General features: G+C 50.9%; 1 protein-coding gene across 3 annotated transcripts in view; it reads left to right on the plus strand.

The window, feature by feature from the left end:
- Window positions 1–16,834, plus strand: part of NDC80 (NDC80 kinetochore complex component) — a 288,742-nt gene that overhangs the window by 124,486 nt on the left and 147,422 nt on the right. For all 3 annotated transcript variants that reach the window (XM_086935612.1, XM_086935611.1, XM_086935613.1), the window contains exon 2: window positions 16,461–16,559. In XM_086935612.1, coding sequence (XP_086791738.1) covers window positions 16,468–16,559 — 92 coding nt within the window. In that variant the 5' untranslated portion in view covers window positions 16,461–16,467. The remainder of the gene's footprint in view (window positions 1–16,460; window positions 16,560–16,834) is intronic.

The raw sequence follows: 16,834 nt of genomic DNA on the forward strand, positions 1-16,834 counted from the left end.
GTTCTGGGGACTGGCAAAGGTCAGTACATTCTCACTTGGTGAGCTTCACGCTTAATTCACACATGTCAACTTTTCAAGATAAAAACAAGCATTAGAAATGCAATAGGTCTCGCAGCATTAGAGTTAGTGCTTTTAGAATTGTTTATGGGTTTTTTTGTAAATCTTTAGCATGAGGTTGAGGGTGAGTGAGGGTGAGTGAGGGTGAGGGGTTGAGGGTGAGTGAGGGTGAGGCTGAGGGTTTGAGGGTGAGGGTGAGTGAGGGTGAGTGAGGGGTTGAGGGTGAGGGGTTGAGGGTGGGTGAGGGGTTGAGGGTGAGTGAGGGTGAGGGGTTGAGGGTGAGTGAGGGTGAGGGTGAGTGAGGGTGAGGGTGAGTGAGGGTGAGGGTGAGTGAGGGTGAGGGTGAGTGAGGGTGGGTGAGTGTGAGTGTGGGTGAGTGAGGGTGAGTGGGGGTGAGTGTGGGTGAGGGATTGAGGGTGAGGGGTTGAGGGTGAGTGAGGGTGAGGGGTTAAGGGTGAGTGAGGGTGAGGGAGGGTGAGGGGTTGAGGGTGAGGGGTTGAGGGTGAGGGGTTGAGGGTGAGGGGTTGAGGGTGAGTGAGGGTGAAGGTGAGTGAGGGTGAGGGTGAGGGTGGGTGAGGGTGAGTGAGGGTGGGTGAGTGTGAGTGAGGGTGAGTGAGAGTGAGGGTGAGTGAGAGTGAGTGAGGGTGAGTGAGGGTGAGTGGGTGAGGGTGAGTGAGGGTGAGTGAGAGTGAGGGTGAGTGAGGTTGAGTGAGGGTGAGTGAGAGTGAGGGTGAGTGAGGGTGAGTGAGAGTGAGGGTGAGTGAGAGTGAGGGTGAGTGAGGGTGAGTGAGAGTGAGGGTGAGAGAGTGAGAGTGAGGGTGAGTGAGGGTGAGGGGTTGAGGGTGAGGGAGGGCGAGGGAGGGTGAGGGGTTGAGGGTGAGGGGTTGAGGGTGAGTGGGGGTGAGTGAGGGTGAGGGGTTGAGGGTGAGTGAGGGTGAAGGTGAGTGAGGGTGAGGGTGAGTGAGGGTGGGTGAGTGTGAGTGAGGGTGAGTGAGGGTGAGTGAGAGTGAGGGTGAGTGAGAGTGAGAGTGAGGGTGAGTCAGGGTGAGTGAGAGTGAGGGTGAGGGTGAGTGAGGGTGAGTGAGGGTGAGTGAGAGTGAGTGAGGGTGAGTGAGGGTGAGTGAGGGTGAGGGTGAGTGAGAGTGAGGGTGAGTGAGAGTGAGGGTGAGTGAGAGTGAGGGTGAGGGTGAGTGAGAGTGAGGGTGAGTGAGGGTGAGTGAGAGTGAGGGTGAGTGAGAGTGAGGGTGAGTGAGAGTGAGGGTGAGTGAGAGTGAGGGTGAGTGAGAGTGAGGGTGAGTGAGAGTGAGGGTGAGTGAGAGTGAGGGTGAGTGAGAGAGGGTGAGTGAGAGTGAGAGTGAGGGTGAGGGTGAGTGAGAGTGAGGGTGAGTGAGGGTGAGTGAGGGTGAGGGTGAGTGAGAGTGAGTGAGGGTGAGTGAGAGTGAGTGAGGGTGAGGGTGGGTGAGGGTGAGGGTGAGTGAGGGTGAGGGAGGGTGAGGGTGAGTGAGGGTGAGGGTGAGTGAGGGGTTGATGTTGAGGGGTTGAGGGTGAGTGAGGGTGAGTGAGGGGTTGAGGGTGAGTGAGATGGCCGCAGCTCTGTAGAGCTCTGTGTTGCTTGGGAGCTTCACGACTAAATGTCGGGACCCACGCTTCTATCATCTGACTTGGCAGATGACCCACTGCATTGGAACACAGCACCTTTCAAAACATGCCCGCATTGTCCGTTTTGAAGAAATGCTGACTGCGGGACAGCTGGAAGTCTGACTGACCATTGTGAGGCTGCCATCTTAAAAGCATTCCAAACAGCCTGAGGAGAGCGCATCCATAGCGCTTGCCACCTCCAAAACACGTGATTCAATTCTCAATGATTGAGGGAATCAGCGGAACAGTGGCGCTGCGAGGGATATACCCCAGTGGTGAGGATTGCCGTGAATCAGACTCCAGACTGGTGGCCGCCGTGGAATCAAGATGGCGTCGGAGAGGGCGTAGGTGGAGGGCCCGTTGCCGGGGCGACGCGGAGGACCTGCTGCAGCATCGGGAGGGTGGCGGAGAACTGCAAGCCCCCAGGGAGCCAAGACACTGTGTTGGAGGTGAGCCTGGCAAGGGTCCTCTACCTGACATCACTGCACTGAAGTGGCAGCGGAGACTCAGAGCGAAGGGGAAGACCTGTGAGCCACACAATCTCCCGTGTGTCCCTCCAGTAACAGTGGAGAGTGCCGGGGAACACAGGGGGTGATTGATGGAGATGGCAGGCACATTCAACAACGTAGTCAGGAGGCCTGCGCCCGAGGCCCTGAAAGCTCCTGAACGTTCCCTGAACCGGTGAGTGAAGAGCGGAAGCGGCTCATCGCGGTGAGCGGGTCACTGGGGGCGCCTTGACTGCCTTATCTTTGGGGGCCTCTCTTTATCTAAAATTAAACTTCGGCACCACTAACCTCTAAATGGTGACCCGAGAGAAGCCCTTTACCCTCAAATGGTTATATTAGGGATCGGAGGGGCACCTTTACACACACAAGATACGTGTGACGCTGTGCTCTGCAGCTGGAGGACGGGCGGCACCGAGGGAGCTGCGACCGGCCTGTGGGAATGACTGGCAGGATCAGTGTGCCTGCAGCCCGGTAGATGAGCATGGCTCGCGGCGGACTGAGACGTAGTCTTGCTGTAGGCTGCGACACGGCGGGAAGGGGAGGGGGCGGAGCGGGTGAGCTGCGCGAGGGACGCAAACCGCGTGGAGTCTTACCGGGGGAGGGGGGGGTGGGCTTGGAGGACGGAGGGTTAGCCTTAGTGTTAGGAAAGACGAGTGATGTGACCGTTGCGGCGATGTTACACGGAAGGAAGTTAGACGGCGTTAGACGGAAGGAAGAGAGGGGATGGGGAGGAGAAATGCGACACGGCGGGAGGGGGCGGAGCGGGTAAACAAAGACGGACGTGCACGCGCACGCGCTTTTAAGGTCAATGCGCATGCGCATAAGCTCAATGCGCATGCGCATTGACCTTAAAAGTCACGGGCACTGCAAGGAATCGCCACGATTCCTTGCAGTGTAGATAAAGAGTGGATAAGTCGCAATACTCTCGCTTGCTCGATGCGCATGCGCATCGACAGGCGAGACCTAATGAGTGTTATTGCGTGCAGATCTATGAACACTATTTAGATCGTGGCGGTACTGACGGAAACTTTGGTTCATTGATTCATTTTAAAGCACAAATTGGTCAATAACATTGATTTTGGAGTTTGTACAGTAGAAAAGCACACACATAAAATACAATCACCTCTCCCTGCTTTTATTGGCAAAAATCAGATGGGGCGGTAGTGTACTGGCCTATAGAGGTTTGACCTGACTATATCAGGTGCGCGATGAACCATGTACTCTGGTGACCGGGCACGGTCACCAGTAACGGTAAATGGGACTGATTGGCACATGGCCGGAAGTTGCAACCCAACCCTGGTGTATGGTGTAGTTCCTGTTTGCTATTTCTGATGCTGCACCCTGCACCACCACACCCCATGGGTGACAAAGGTGTGAAAGGCCAGTGAGTGGCCCAAGCTGCTTCTCATTGGCTGTGTGGCTGTCTCTCTCCTGTTCCGGGGCAGACTCCACAGAATCATGTTGATGGCACTGTTCTGAAATTGCAAGGTTCCTATAAGCGTCCAAAAGGCTGCAATGGTAGTGAATTAGGTGAGCTGTTGCTTAACTCTAAAATAAAAAGGGTCACTTTTGGCCTTTATCAGTGTTTATAGCTCAGTGCCGCTCTATTGTCTTCAATGAAGGTCTTAATGTTCTGACGTTTTCAGGCCCACAAGAGGAGCATTTTGTGGCTAGCCACCTCCAGAAAAGTATACTGCATGCAGATAAGGAGTTCTGCGGGAGCATGAGCAGCCTCTCGCCTGAATGTGTTTGTGAAAAAACAACTCCATCAGGGCTCGAAAAATTCACTCGCGCGATCGCATTTGCGAGCCAGATTTAATTAGGGCGCGCTATTTTTAGGTCCTACTCACCCTTCCTGGCGAGTAGTAAGACAAACTGACTTTTGACCTCTGCCTCAGAAAGCAGAGCAAATGTGACAAGATAGCAAGATTTAAAGGCATCTATATTGCTCACAAAGTGAGTGAGCAATAAAAATGCCTTAGAATCTTGTTAACTTGTCACTTTTGTTCGGCTGTCAGAGACCGAGGTAAAGTGCTTTACAGTTAGGTCGAGTAGATATTTCAAGTTACTAGACCTGCAGATCTAATGAAACTATCATTTTTCGAGCTTTGTCCATTTTCCAAAGGCACCACTCCCTTTTACTCCTGTTTAACAGATGTCTGTACACCAATGGCTGTCCAGGCCCCTCCCATTGCTTTTGGTTACGGGAAGCCTGAAGAACCAAAGAAAAGTAGAAAAATTAAAACAAATGTTTTCTGCGTTTCTTTGGCTGTTTGGGCTTCACTTTAACGAAAGCAAGGTGAGTAGCCCAGACAGCCATCTGTGTACCAGCAGCTTTATTGGAAGGGGCACCAAAGGAGGATGAAGCTGTTTTCACCATTCATACATTCAGGTGAGAGGCTGCTCATTCTTCCTCAGCCCTCCCTGACCATGGCCTTAACAGCTGTTAATCCCTCCCGACACCCTGACCCTTGAACCTTTGTCTGCGTCTTGGGCCCATAACTTAAGTGAGTGTAATTAACAGTCATTCTTCCCACAGGTGTATAAATACCATTTAATTACAACACATAGCAGTGCCACAAGAATCAAAGTTGGAGTAATCACATACGTGCAACTAAATATGTAATATTTAGTTTTTCAACGTACAGAGAGGCGTGGACATACGCTCACTACATTTTTTCTTCAGAAAATATAATAGCTTATTTTTTTAAGGAACCTTTCCCAAATGCACGTATTATTTTATTTCACATGTAAACATCCCTTCTTTTTTAGATTTGGCTTGAGATTGCAGCTGTCTTTAGGCCTATTGTTACCAGTCATTTAAAATGTACTGAAAGTGGGATTTGCCTGCACCCTGAGGACAATTTTTCTCACATTTTAAGAGTCTTCTATTCGACTGCAAGAGGGAGTTTTACATAAATGAAAATAATTCATCACACTGTCACATTCAAATCTTTACCTCAAAGCAATTCTTTTTCTTGTGTTGGCACTTGTTAACATGTTAAAGTCGGATTATCTGGCTCTGCAAATGCTTGCTTTAATTGTTTACACTTTTTCAATTGTTGATTCAATGTTAAATGTTAAATGTTCAATGTTGTATACTTGTAAAGCGCACAGCTGCCCCAGCAAAGGGGCGTCCCGGCGCTGTATACCGCTGGGGAACCGATCCTGGCTTTCCCTGGGAGATGGTCCCTCCTGGGCATCTCCAAGGTGAAGACAAGCATCCCGGGCGCTGATGGGGCCGTTAGTAGAGATTAAGCAAGCTATTGCCCAGAGTTGCTGAGTGGGACCCAAGGTTGGAGTAGGCACCGAGGCGAGAATTATCGAGTCCGCTGACCATGGCCCAAGACCCTGCCGCGTCGGGAATCGAACCCTGGTCCCGGGCCGACCTCTGCTTCCGGGTCTGCCGCCTCTAACCATTTAGCCACACCACTATGATGAAATTCCCAAGAACTTCACATTTGTATGCCAGTCCATTACTCTATAGCTTGAATAAAATTGGTCACTTTCAAATAACTCCCTTCGAATAATCAATCAATCAATCAATCAATCAAAGACATTTATAGAGCGCACTACCTACCCGTAGGGTCTCGAGGCGCTTTGGGGGGGGGGGGGGGGTGCCGCTACTGCTCGAACAGCCAGGTCTTGAGCTTCTTCCTGAAGGAGAGGTGGTCTTGGGTCAGGCGCAGGTCGGCCGGGAGGGAGTTCCAGGTCTTGGCGGCCAGGTAGGAGAAGGACCTTCCTCCTGTAGTGGCTCTGCGGATGCGTGGGACGGCGGCGAGGGCGTGGCTGGCGGATCGGAGACGGCGTTTGGGAGCGTAGAAGTTGATTCGGTTGTTGAGGTAGCTCGGGCCTTGGTCGTGGAGAGCTTTGTGTGCGTGGGTAAGGAGGCGGAAGGTGATTCTCTTGTTGACCGGGAGCCAGTGCAGGTCTCTTAGGTGTCCGGAGATGTGGCTGTGTCGTGGGATGTCGAGGATGAGTCTGGCTGAGGCGTTCTGGATGCGCTGGAGTCTCTTCTGGATCTTGGTGGTGGTTCCGGCGTAGAGTGCGTTGCCGTAGTCCAGTCGGCTGGTGACGAGGGCCTGGGTGACGGTCTTCCTGGTCTCTGTGGGGATCCACCAGAAGATCTTCCGAAGCATGCGCAGGATGTTGAAGCATGACGAGGAGACGGCGTTGACTTGCCTGGTCATGGAGAGGGAGGAGTCCAAGATGAAGCCCAGGTTGCGTGCGTGGTCCGTCGGTCTGGGTGCGGTGCCCAGGGCGGGGGGCCACCAGGAGTCGTCCCAGGCGGAGGGCGAGGAGCCCAGGATGAGGACCTCCGTCTTATCTGTGTTCAGCTTCAGGCGGCTCGTCGTCATCCACTCGGCTACCTCTTTCATCCCTTCGTGCAGGTTGGCTCTGGCGGCGGCGGGGTCGTTGGTCAGGGAGAGGATCAGCTGGGTGTCGTCGGCGTAGGAGATTATGTTGAGGTTGTGTTGGCGTGCGATGGCCGCGAGGGGGCTCATGTAGACGTTGAAGAGAGTAGGGCTCAGTGAGGATCCTTGAGGGACGCCGCAGATGACTTTGGTGGCCTCTGACTTGTACGGTGGTAGGCGGACTCTTTGTGTTCTTCCGTCGAGAAAGGAGACGATCCATTCCAGCGCCTTCTCCTGGATTCCGACGTTGCTGAGGCGCTGCACTAGGGTGCGGTGGCAGACCGTGTCGAAAGCCGCGGAGAGGTCTAGGAGGATGAGGGCCGCCGTTTCCCCGTTGTCCATCAGGGCTCGGATGTCGTCGGTGGCGGCGATGAGGGCGGTCTCGGTGCTGTGGTTGGCACGGAATCCGGACTGCGATGGGTCGAGGTATCCATTCGTCTCGAGGAAGGTGGCCAGCTGTTTGTTGACGGTCTTCTCGATGACTTTGGCTGGAAACGGGAGTAGCGAGATGGGGCGGTAATTCTTGAGTTCGGTGGGGTCTGCTGTAGGTTTCTTCAGTAGAGCGCTGAGTTCGGCGTGCTTCCAGCTCTCGGGGAAGGTGGCGGTGTCGAATGAGGTGTTGATGATGTCCCGCAGGTGGGGTGCGATGACCGCGTCGGCTTTGTTGAAGACGTGGTGAGGGCAGGGGTCGGTTGGAGATCCGGAGTGGACGGAGTTCATCGTGTGGACGGTGTCTTCGGTGTTGACCGGGGTCCAGGCGCGGTGGGTGGAGGTCCTGCGGTCGTGGCGTGCGTCGGTTGAGTGCTGAAGCTGTCGTGTATGTCTGCGATCTTGTTGTGGAAGTAGGAAGCGAGGGAGTTGCAGAGGTCTTGCGAAGGGGTGATGTCGTTGTTTCCGGCGTTGGGGTTGGAGAGCTCTTTCACGATGTTGAAGAGTTCCTTGCAGTTGTGTGCGTTGTTGTCCAGTCGGTTTTTGAAAGCCGTTTTCTTGGCGATGCGGATCAGTTGGTGGTGTTTCCGGGTGGCGAGCTTGAGGGTGGTCCTGTTGTCCGGCGTGGGTTCCCTTCTCCAGGCTTTCTCGAGGGCTCGGCAGTTCTTCTTGGAGCTCTTGAGTTCGTCGGTGAACCATGGGGCTCTCTTACTGCCGGGTCTGCTGGGCGGGGTCCTCAGTGGGGCGAGTTCGTCCGCGCAGTTGCTGATCCACTTCGTGAGGTTGTCGGCGGCCTGGCTGGGGTTCGCTGAGCTGGCCGGAGGGTGCTGGCTCAGGGAGGCGGCGAGCTGGTCGGCTGTGATCTTGTTCCAGCTTCTTCGGGCAACCTGTTGCTGGTGGTGGTGGGTCGTCGTTCTTCTGAAGGTGAAGTGGATGCATCTGTGATCTGTCCAGTGGTGTTCTGTGGCGTGGCTGAAGGCGATGTCTCTGCTGGATGAGAAGATGGCGTCGAGTGTGTGTCCGGCGAGGTGGGTGGGGGTGGACACCAGCTGCTTGAGTCCAAGGTTGGCGAGGTTGTCGAGCAGGGTGCTGGTGTTGCAGTCGTTGTTGTTCTCCAGGTGGAAGTTGAAGTCCCCCAGGAGGATGTAGTCAGCGGAGGGGAGGGCGTGCGGGCTGACGAAGTCGGCGATGTCCTCGCTGAATTGAGTGCGTGGTCCTGGAGGTCGGTAGATCAGGGTGCCTCTGAGGGTGGTCTTCGGGTCGGTGTGGATCTGGAAGTGCAGGTGTTCGGCGGAGGGTGGGGTGTTGTCGGTGCTGGTCGTGATGCGGATGGTGTTCTTGTGGATGATGGCGATGCCTCCTCCCACCTGGTTGGTGTTGCGGTCCTTCCGGGTGATCTTGTATCCTTCTGGGATGGCGATGGCGATGTCGGGCGCTGAGGAGGCGTTCATCCAGGTCTCCGTGATGAAGGCAACGTCAGGGGCTGTGGTGTCGAGGAGGTTCCAGAGTTCGATGGCGTGTCTGTGGACGGAGCGGGTGTTGAGCAGGATGCACTTGAGGTGGTTGCTGCTGGTGTTCGGTTTGGCAGGTGCTGGTGTCGGGCGGGTCCGGATGCAGGTGAACTTGCAGGTGTTGCAGCTGAAGGGTCCGTGGACGCGTCGTGGGGTGGCTCTGCAGCATCCCGGGACTCGGCTGGTGTTGAGTGCGGTGAGGGTGGCGGCGGTGTACGTCAGGCGGGTCGGTCGGGGTCCTCGAGGGCCAGGGGTCCTGGCACTGGGCGCGGTCCAGGCGTGGACGGGCGTAGACGGGCTTACCTTTGGCGCGCCTTCGGCGCACAATCGGCGCGCCCGCTGCGCGTTCGCGCGGTCGCCATATAAGGCGAAGTGCGCGGGTGGGCGGAGCAGCTGGGAGGCGGGAGCGGGGAGGGAACAGAAGGAAAAAAGGGGCGGGGTCAGCGGTGGTGGCGGGGAGCGGGGAGGGAAGACGGAGGGCGGCGAGGTAGGCGGGCAAACAGGAAGGAGAACGCTAACACGGGCACAAAATGACAATAATACAGGCACAAATGGAGATCAAAAACGCTAACACGGGCAAAAAATAATAATAAAACAAGCACAAATGGCGAACAAAACAAAACCAAAACAAACAACAGCAGAGTCAACCGGCAGCGAGGCAGAGGGCAAGGCGATGGGGCACACGCAGCAGCTGGTGGCCGTGCGGCGTGGGGGTGTCCCACAAGTGCAACAATAACAGGCACCTTCAAATAACTCATTCAACAATGCTTTCTATATTTGGAGTTACAACCCACTTTCAGAGTCATAACTATAGGCTTAATTGCCTATTTTAAATTCTTTTACTCCTACAATTGATGGAGTTTGACAAAGCAGAACCATTGCATTATCAGCATCTTCATGTGGCAGGAATGGTGCTCTTTTCTTCTCTGTCCTCTGATTTACATCTTCCTCCTCGCCACCCTTGCCTGCTACAGCATTACAATTCCAGTTATCAGACTGAGGAGCATGAACTCTGGGAATCTGCACCCACAGTTAAACTATTCTAGGCTTTGCTACAATTTTCTTGTTAATTTAATATGGATAGTTGATTATCACTGCTACAAAAACCCATCCTCTATGCTCTCGCACCCTTTGGATCTTGGTTCATGCACTTTAAAACTCCAAAAATAAATGAAACTTCAAATACAAGTGGATAAAGGTAGGTTTACACAAAGCCATTGATTGGATCCTAAAAAAATGAAAAGCTCCTGTACTGGAACACAACAAATGGAATCGTGGCTTCTGCTTGGTGACGTATGTCCCAAGAAGTGTTCCTTCAATAGATTTCTTTCAGTGTCCATCGGCTCTTTGGAGTTTTTCAGTCCTGCCAAGGTGCAAGCACTGTTTCAAGCACTGTTTTTCTCGGATACTTTCATGGTGCCTGTTATCACTTTTAAAGCTCTGTCTTTTACTCATTGACCTTTACAAAGCTTTTATAAGGAACTCTTTGTACATTTTGAACTTGAGTCTTCATTGCCCCAACACTATACCAGTTCTCCATTTTGGTGTAACAAACTAAGCAGGAGCCAGGAACAGTCCAATAGATCTTCCCCAATGAAGTCACATTATATTAAAAGCTATAACATAGCTAACAGCCAGCTCTCTGTGTAAGCATTAATACTGTGGCTTGTCGATTCCTTAATGGTAAATGGGCTTATGTTCACCTTTATTGCAAATAAAGCTAGGACATTTTTAAATAACATAGTCTGTCAACAGCTGAGGCTAGTACATTGAAAGCCACTGTTACGTCATTTGAGAAAACCTGACATATCAGGGTTACAAAAATGGACTCTGATTTGACATCATAAGGCACTCCATTTGTGTTGCAATAAATAAGATCCTCTAAGCAAAACGCTGGACTAACATTTTGCCATAGGAGCCCATGGCTCCCAAGCCAGATATTACGTCTGCCCATACCCGATGGGTATGGGCAGACGTGGGTCCCATGCTCAGTCTGCCATACGTCGAAAACCCATCTGGTGTTGCCTGTGGTCAAATCTGGGGGGTGGAAGGCCTCGCCTTGCTGTTCAGGATGGACTGAGGAGGAGGTTTGGTACTAATTTACATAAGATGGGCCTTTATTTAGAGTGGCATGGTGGACGAAAAACAATGGACTGGAATGCGACCCAGAGCGATTACTAGTGGCTTAGATTAATTCAAGCATTCCATCCATCACCTTGTTGTTGTTGCAGATATAATAGTTGACCTTATTTATTTTTTAGTGTCAATTTTGAGAGTAAAAGTGAAAACTACCGGTTGGAAAAAAAAGGTAAATAATTAATACAAAAGCAGACTTTTGAACCGAGTTTAGATGACGTCCTCCTTGTTGAACAAATCTCGCTCAGAGTATGCTCACAACAATATTTCTTTTCCTATTTATTTGGTTTGTTTTAATTAGATTTGTAGTGTTTTGCACTGCCCAATAGTCTTCCTCCTAGCACTTTCTTAGAGTCTCATTAGAATTTAATATAAGGTAGGCCAATGGAGACATTTTGCAACCGTCTCGTGCTGGTAGGGCTTAGCAGAGCCTTTCAAATACTGAGCTCTGCCTGAAATGTTACTGGCTATGATCCATATCATCCTGTCCTTAGTCTTTCTCTGCAGTATATTTAAGGTTTAATGCACTACTACGTTTGTGAGAAAGAGACACCAGAGGACGTTTCTTCGCTTTACCATTTACACTAGCATTAATTTACAATACATTACTCAAATTCTCTAGTCACAGAAACTGGACACCAGGACAATAAAGTGCCTATCCTTTACGACAATATGATTTCCAAATGATCCTCAATCCTTCATACTTGTCCCCAATCGTAAGGAACAAATCACTCTCGTGTAAAACTACAAGACGCTGCATGTATATATTTCTAATAAGGCATTATCTAATCATATATCTTTCTTCTATTGCTCACAATCCCAATGTAGTTGTTGGTAGTAATGTGTTAGTAAAGTTATGGCAGGCTGTACACACTGGTATAGGACTACTGCTATATTTATTAGGCTTTTCTCACATCCAACTGAACATACAATGTAATGACAGATCTCTTAGAAAGTTATACTATGTCGTTGAGTAGCCAAGAACAGCAATTTTGTATAGCAGTGGTCTTTACAGTTGACCAGAAATGTCCTGTCCAATACATAATTTCTGTCAAGATACAAAACAGATCTGAAAACATTAATAGTAACCAAACATGGCAAACAGTTGGATCTAGGTAACTATAGAATCACTTATTCGCCAGGTACGACCTCAGGAGGCCGGGTCGAAATTCCCCCCACACAATCAGGAAGGCGGCACAGGCCCAAAAAGCCAAGGATAACAATACCAGGCAAAGGCTAACCCATGGTACGTTCTACATTCCCCCTCATGGGCCCTCAACTACCGTCAAGATAGTTAAGACGTCTAAAATTGCTGCAAGCAGCCCACTGGTCTATTGTTTCACCTCCTTCCTCTGAACTCGATGCATTGTAGGAGGGTGCAGCCCAGCCGCCTGATTCCCAAAAGCATCCAGCACCTAAGTCTAAAGAGGCACTATGGGGCATCTCCTCTCTCCTCACCTCTCCCTGCTACCTCCCTCCAAAGCGCTAACTCTTCTGCCCTAGCCCACTCCTTAATTGCAGATTCCCATCTGGACACCACAGGCCCTCCGCTCACTTCCGTGTAATTTTTAATCTGCCTCCTGACTGATATCATTGCCAAATCAGTGAAACCCTCTGTGGATACACTAACATTCTTACCCAGTCACTGTCCGGTATGTTCCTTCTCAATGCTTCCTCCCACTTCTTTCCTAGTGCATGCAGTGGTTTCCTAACCATCTCATTAGGGCTCTATAAAGCCACTCCATCAAGTGCCTCCCAGAAGCCATGGACAATAACAGCTGGAGTACCTCATGTGTTTACTGCTCATCCATTCCCTTATCCCAAATAGCTGTGAAGGTTTTAACAAGTGCTTCGTACGAAGGAACTGCCCCAGTGGCAGACCATAGGAGTCAATCTGAGTTGCCAGAGGCTTTAGTGTGGAGGTCTCCTAACAGTCACTTTCCGTAACCAGTCACCTTTGTCTAGCTGGCCATCTGCACCGCAAGGATTATGGTGGGTGGGGGTTCACCGCAGGGCAGCCCCACCAGCAGGAGAACCGGGGCATACGGTGGGCAATTTTTCATGCGTTTAACACACCACCTCCAACAGTGGAGAGCTGTGGATAGCAACAAATCGTCTCTCCCTTTCCTGGTACCTGCTGCAGGAATTGCGTCAGCAGTGCCCCCTGGTTAGGCTAATCCCCAAGTCACCCCAATACAGTTAAATTTGTTCCTACTAGCCACTTGGAGATCCATTACAACTGGACTGCTACATAATAGTACTCAAAATCCGGTAGCAGCAGGCCATTCCCTAAGTTGGGCTGCTTAAGGGCATCAAGAGACACCTGATGGCGTCCACTATCCCATATAAGGTCCCGAAGGAGCGAGTCCAGCTGTCTGACTCATCCCGCCGGTATCCACGTGGGAAGATTAGTGAAGTAATAAAGCAACCAGAGTGACATCATTATCTTGGCGAGCATGATCTGCACCTTAAGGGGAAGCTTCAGTGTCTGCCAAAAGGCCACGCAAGGAGCGCGAGATCCAGCTTATCCTCTGCATGTCCTCTAGCTTGCAATAAAATTGAATCCCCAAATAGCAAAAGGTTTTATTGCGTCACCGATGTCCGGTCCTAAGGAATGAGATCTTCCCAGCCCCAGGCGGAAGACGCAGGACTTCGTCAGGTTCACCCGCAGACCTGAACCCCTGCCAGACTCCTGTAGCTATTGCAACATGTATGGAACATCAGTCTTCACATTTGACATATATATTAGCAAGTTGTCAGCAGGCAGGGAAATAATATGCTGTGCCCATTCAGCACAATGCCTTTTCCCCGGCCTCAGAGCTTGTGCCGTCCTGGGAGATTGTGCCGTTCTGTCCCCCACCAGTGAATCCAGTTGCTACCAGTAATGCCTATGCCCTGTCCACATCCGTTGCCGCTCTTGTCAACTTTCTTACATGCTCACGGTGCGTATATTCGGGGAGTCTCCTTTGCACTGGGTGTCTCAGCTATGGCCTGCCCCTCACTGCCTTCTCACCTGTGCACGCAGCATGGTACCGATCTAACGTCTTCCAGGTGTCTGAAGGATTTAAGAAGATGTGCGGGGGACCATCGATCATCACTCTTTGTTTCACCGGGACTAAAAGGGAGTGTCACACCCCTGCTTCCCGCGGTCATATTTTCAATTCAAGAAAGGATGCATTATTGGCCTGCACTGTTGCAGGAAAGTCCAGAAACATGGTCACTGCTGCATTCTCAATATGAAAAGGGCCATCCACATGTGCTTCTGGAGCCGAGTATCACAATTTCTGTAATACAGCAGTGTAGTCACCACCAGTCGCTGCGGCCGCCACAGGGCCTTTGCTGGGACCCTGTGTACCCTTTCCAGAGCAGAGAAAGGAGAAAGTTCAATGGGCGCTACTTCGACTTTCATCCAATGTTCCAGATATGGGACCATGCTGCTGCCCTCCACCCCCTCCAGCAAACCTACTATCCTGACAATATTGCGCTCCTCTGCAGCTTCAAGGGTGTTCTCCAATACCCTCAAACGCTCTGTTAGATCAGCCTTTGCTGCAGAAAGGAGCGTTGTGCTGTTTGGAGTTCTCTCACAATCGCATTAGTAGCTTTGACTTAGTCTGACAGTTTTTGGTGGTCCACCCTGAGGAGGGTCAGCTCTGTAACCAACTCACCAATCTGTGGTTGGAGCATGTGCTTGGACTACGTGATAGCTGTTGCTATTCTGTTCCATGTGAGCTGCGGAGCAGGTACTGGGTGTTCTAGCCTAGAGTCCAAAGGCGACCCCTCCACCTGGGGCACCACCTGAGTTTCCACAGAGAACCAACTTTCCTTTGGTCTAGTTCTGCGCATTGTCCAAATATCACTAATTGTGCCATAGGCCCCACAACAATCAATTCACCCAGTGGGTCCCTTCTGCTGCCAGTCAGAGAAGAGGGCCGTCACCCTTGCAAGTCAGCCAACCAAATGCCAGCGCCTTGAGATCCTCACCAGTGAGTAGGGTGCTTCACAAATCCCTGATTGATTTATTGATATGCAGCAGCTGAACCCGAAGAGGATGCACCCACGCTAGACTGCAAGGCTCTTCTCCACAGACACCAGGCGCCTGTCCGCATCACCAGCAACTGCAGTTCTGCGCACCAGCACTCCACAGGTACTAGTCTATTGCCCTCCGGTGGGGGGATGAGGGGAAGAGGCTGTCACAGCAGAAAATCACGAAGGGGACACAAGCCTGGTCCCACCTCCTGGGCAATCGGTCCCTTCACACTGCTCAAATGTAGCTCCAAGGGGTTGTCATAAGGGAGCACTCCTTGTTCAGGTATAGTGCACACTCCCCCAGTGGACGCCATGCTAATTCTGCATTACTCTACACGTTTCTTCATATAGTAAGCAGCAAGGCGCTGTGCAAACCCCAGCCGTGACAACCTCAGCCTTGCCCCATGATGCAGTGCACTTCCACTGGCCTGAGAGTCTGCTTCAGGGCACCTGCTGGGCGTGATGCCCCCAAGCAATGGCACTTGCTTCACTGCAATGTCAGGGAGAATTCCTTGCAGCAGTCAGGGTGTCACCCCTAGCAGGGGTAAAAGACGGTGCCCATTTCCGTGGGCGTCACTGTCACTGTCCAACTGCCAGGCTGGGGCCCAGAGGGGCAGAACTCACCCTGGTGGCCCACCGCGTTACTCTGTGCATCCGTGCCGCACTGAGGTCCCTTCACGGCGTCTCCTGGTGTAGGCCTAACACTCGGTGCCCGATTGAACACAGGTCTCCTCTTTTAATAAACAAACCCATCCTGTGCATGCCAGGAATGGAGAAATGATTCGAAGGACATTTTAGGCTCCTGACCTAAACAAGCATTGGCAAAGCCAGTAGGTCTCGCCTATGCAAGAGCTATTGGCTTTGCCAATGTGTTTTAGCCATGTTGTACACCAACATGGCTGCTGTTCAGCATGACTTAGTTAATGGCGCAGAGGAGAGTGGTGTGAAATGCAGTGTTGTAGAGTAATGTGGCATAGAGTTGAGTAGTGTGTTGTGGCATAGAGTGGAGTAGGCATAGTGGAGAGCACTGCTATTGCAGACCACACATTTTCAATTTAAATGACCATTATACAGTTTTTACTGGTAGAACTATATAGTGGTAAAACTATATAGTGCACAAACGATAATGTGTGGAAATGACATCACCTAGTGTATTGATTTGCTTTGATCATATTAAAATATTTGTTTCCACCAAACTTCAGAATTACAAAAAAAGCACTTCATTTGTGCCTTCATAATGCTGATAAATTCCAAAATATGTGCACAGTTCATGTACGGACATTTGAATTTTGTTGTGTGTTTGAAAAATAAGTTTCCTTTCCCACCCCCAGTACTCAGCAAGATTGTCACATAAATCCTACCACTTTGAAGTCAGAGAAAGAAAATTAAGCATAAAGCTCCATTGGAAGACAGAGCCTGACATTTGACCTCTGTCTTTGAATTCACATAAAATGTGACAAGATTTAAAGTCTTATTACAGTTTCTTACCAGGTACGAACATCGTTCTAACATCTTTGCACATGACGCTCATCACTTGAGCTTGAACCACTAGACCTGTCGTTGTGGTTTGGTTTATAACTGTTTGTGGTCAGTGATTGGTGATCTAGTCCATTCACTGCAGATCGTGCACATAGGGTTCAGGCGGAGAAGTATGCCGGAGATATTTCACACAGTGAGGGGGACAGTAAGGGCTTTTTTTTTAACATGCACTATGGTAATTGTATTATTCTTTTCTCCTCCAGCTGAAGAATGAGTCGCAGCTCAAGCGGTATTGGCAGACAGTCTCTCCTGCCTCTAAGAGTGCAGGAGTCACACAGGACAAACCAGACCACACCCCAGAAGTAAGTGATGGCAGACAGGCACTTGCTAGGGGCTATATGCACTTGTGTAGGAATCAACCTTTACAACGCAGTCATTACATTGCAATACCTTTACATAGCAGTCATTACATCGCAACAGCCTTTACATAGCATGTCATTACAACGCATGCCACTACAACGCAGGCATTACATCGCAAGTCATTACAATGCATACCATTACAACGTATAGTACCCCTACACTATCCAACACATTAAAAACTGTTCTCTTCCTGCAAGCTTGGAGCCCTATGTAAAGT

This window comes from Lissotriton vulgaris, chromosome 8 (genome assembly GCF_964263255.1).
Source record: "Lissotriton vulgaris chromosome 8, aLisVul1.2, whole genome shotgun sequence".
In the NCBI taxonomy this organism is placed as follows: domain Eukaryota; kingdom Metazoa; phylum Chordata; class Amphibia; order Caudata; family Salamandridae; genus Lissotriton; species Lissotriton vulgaris.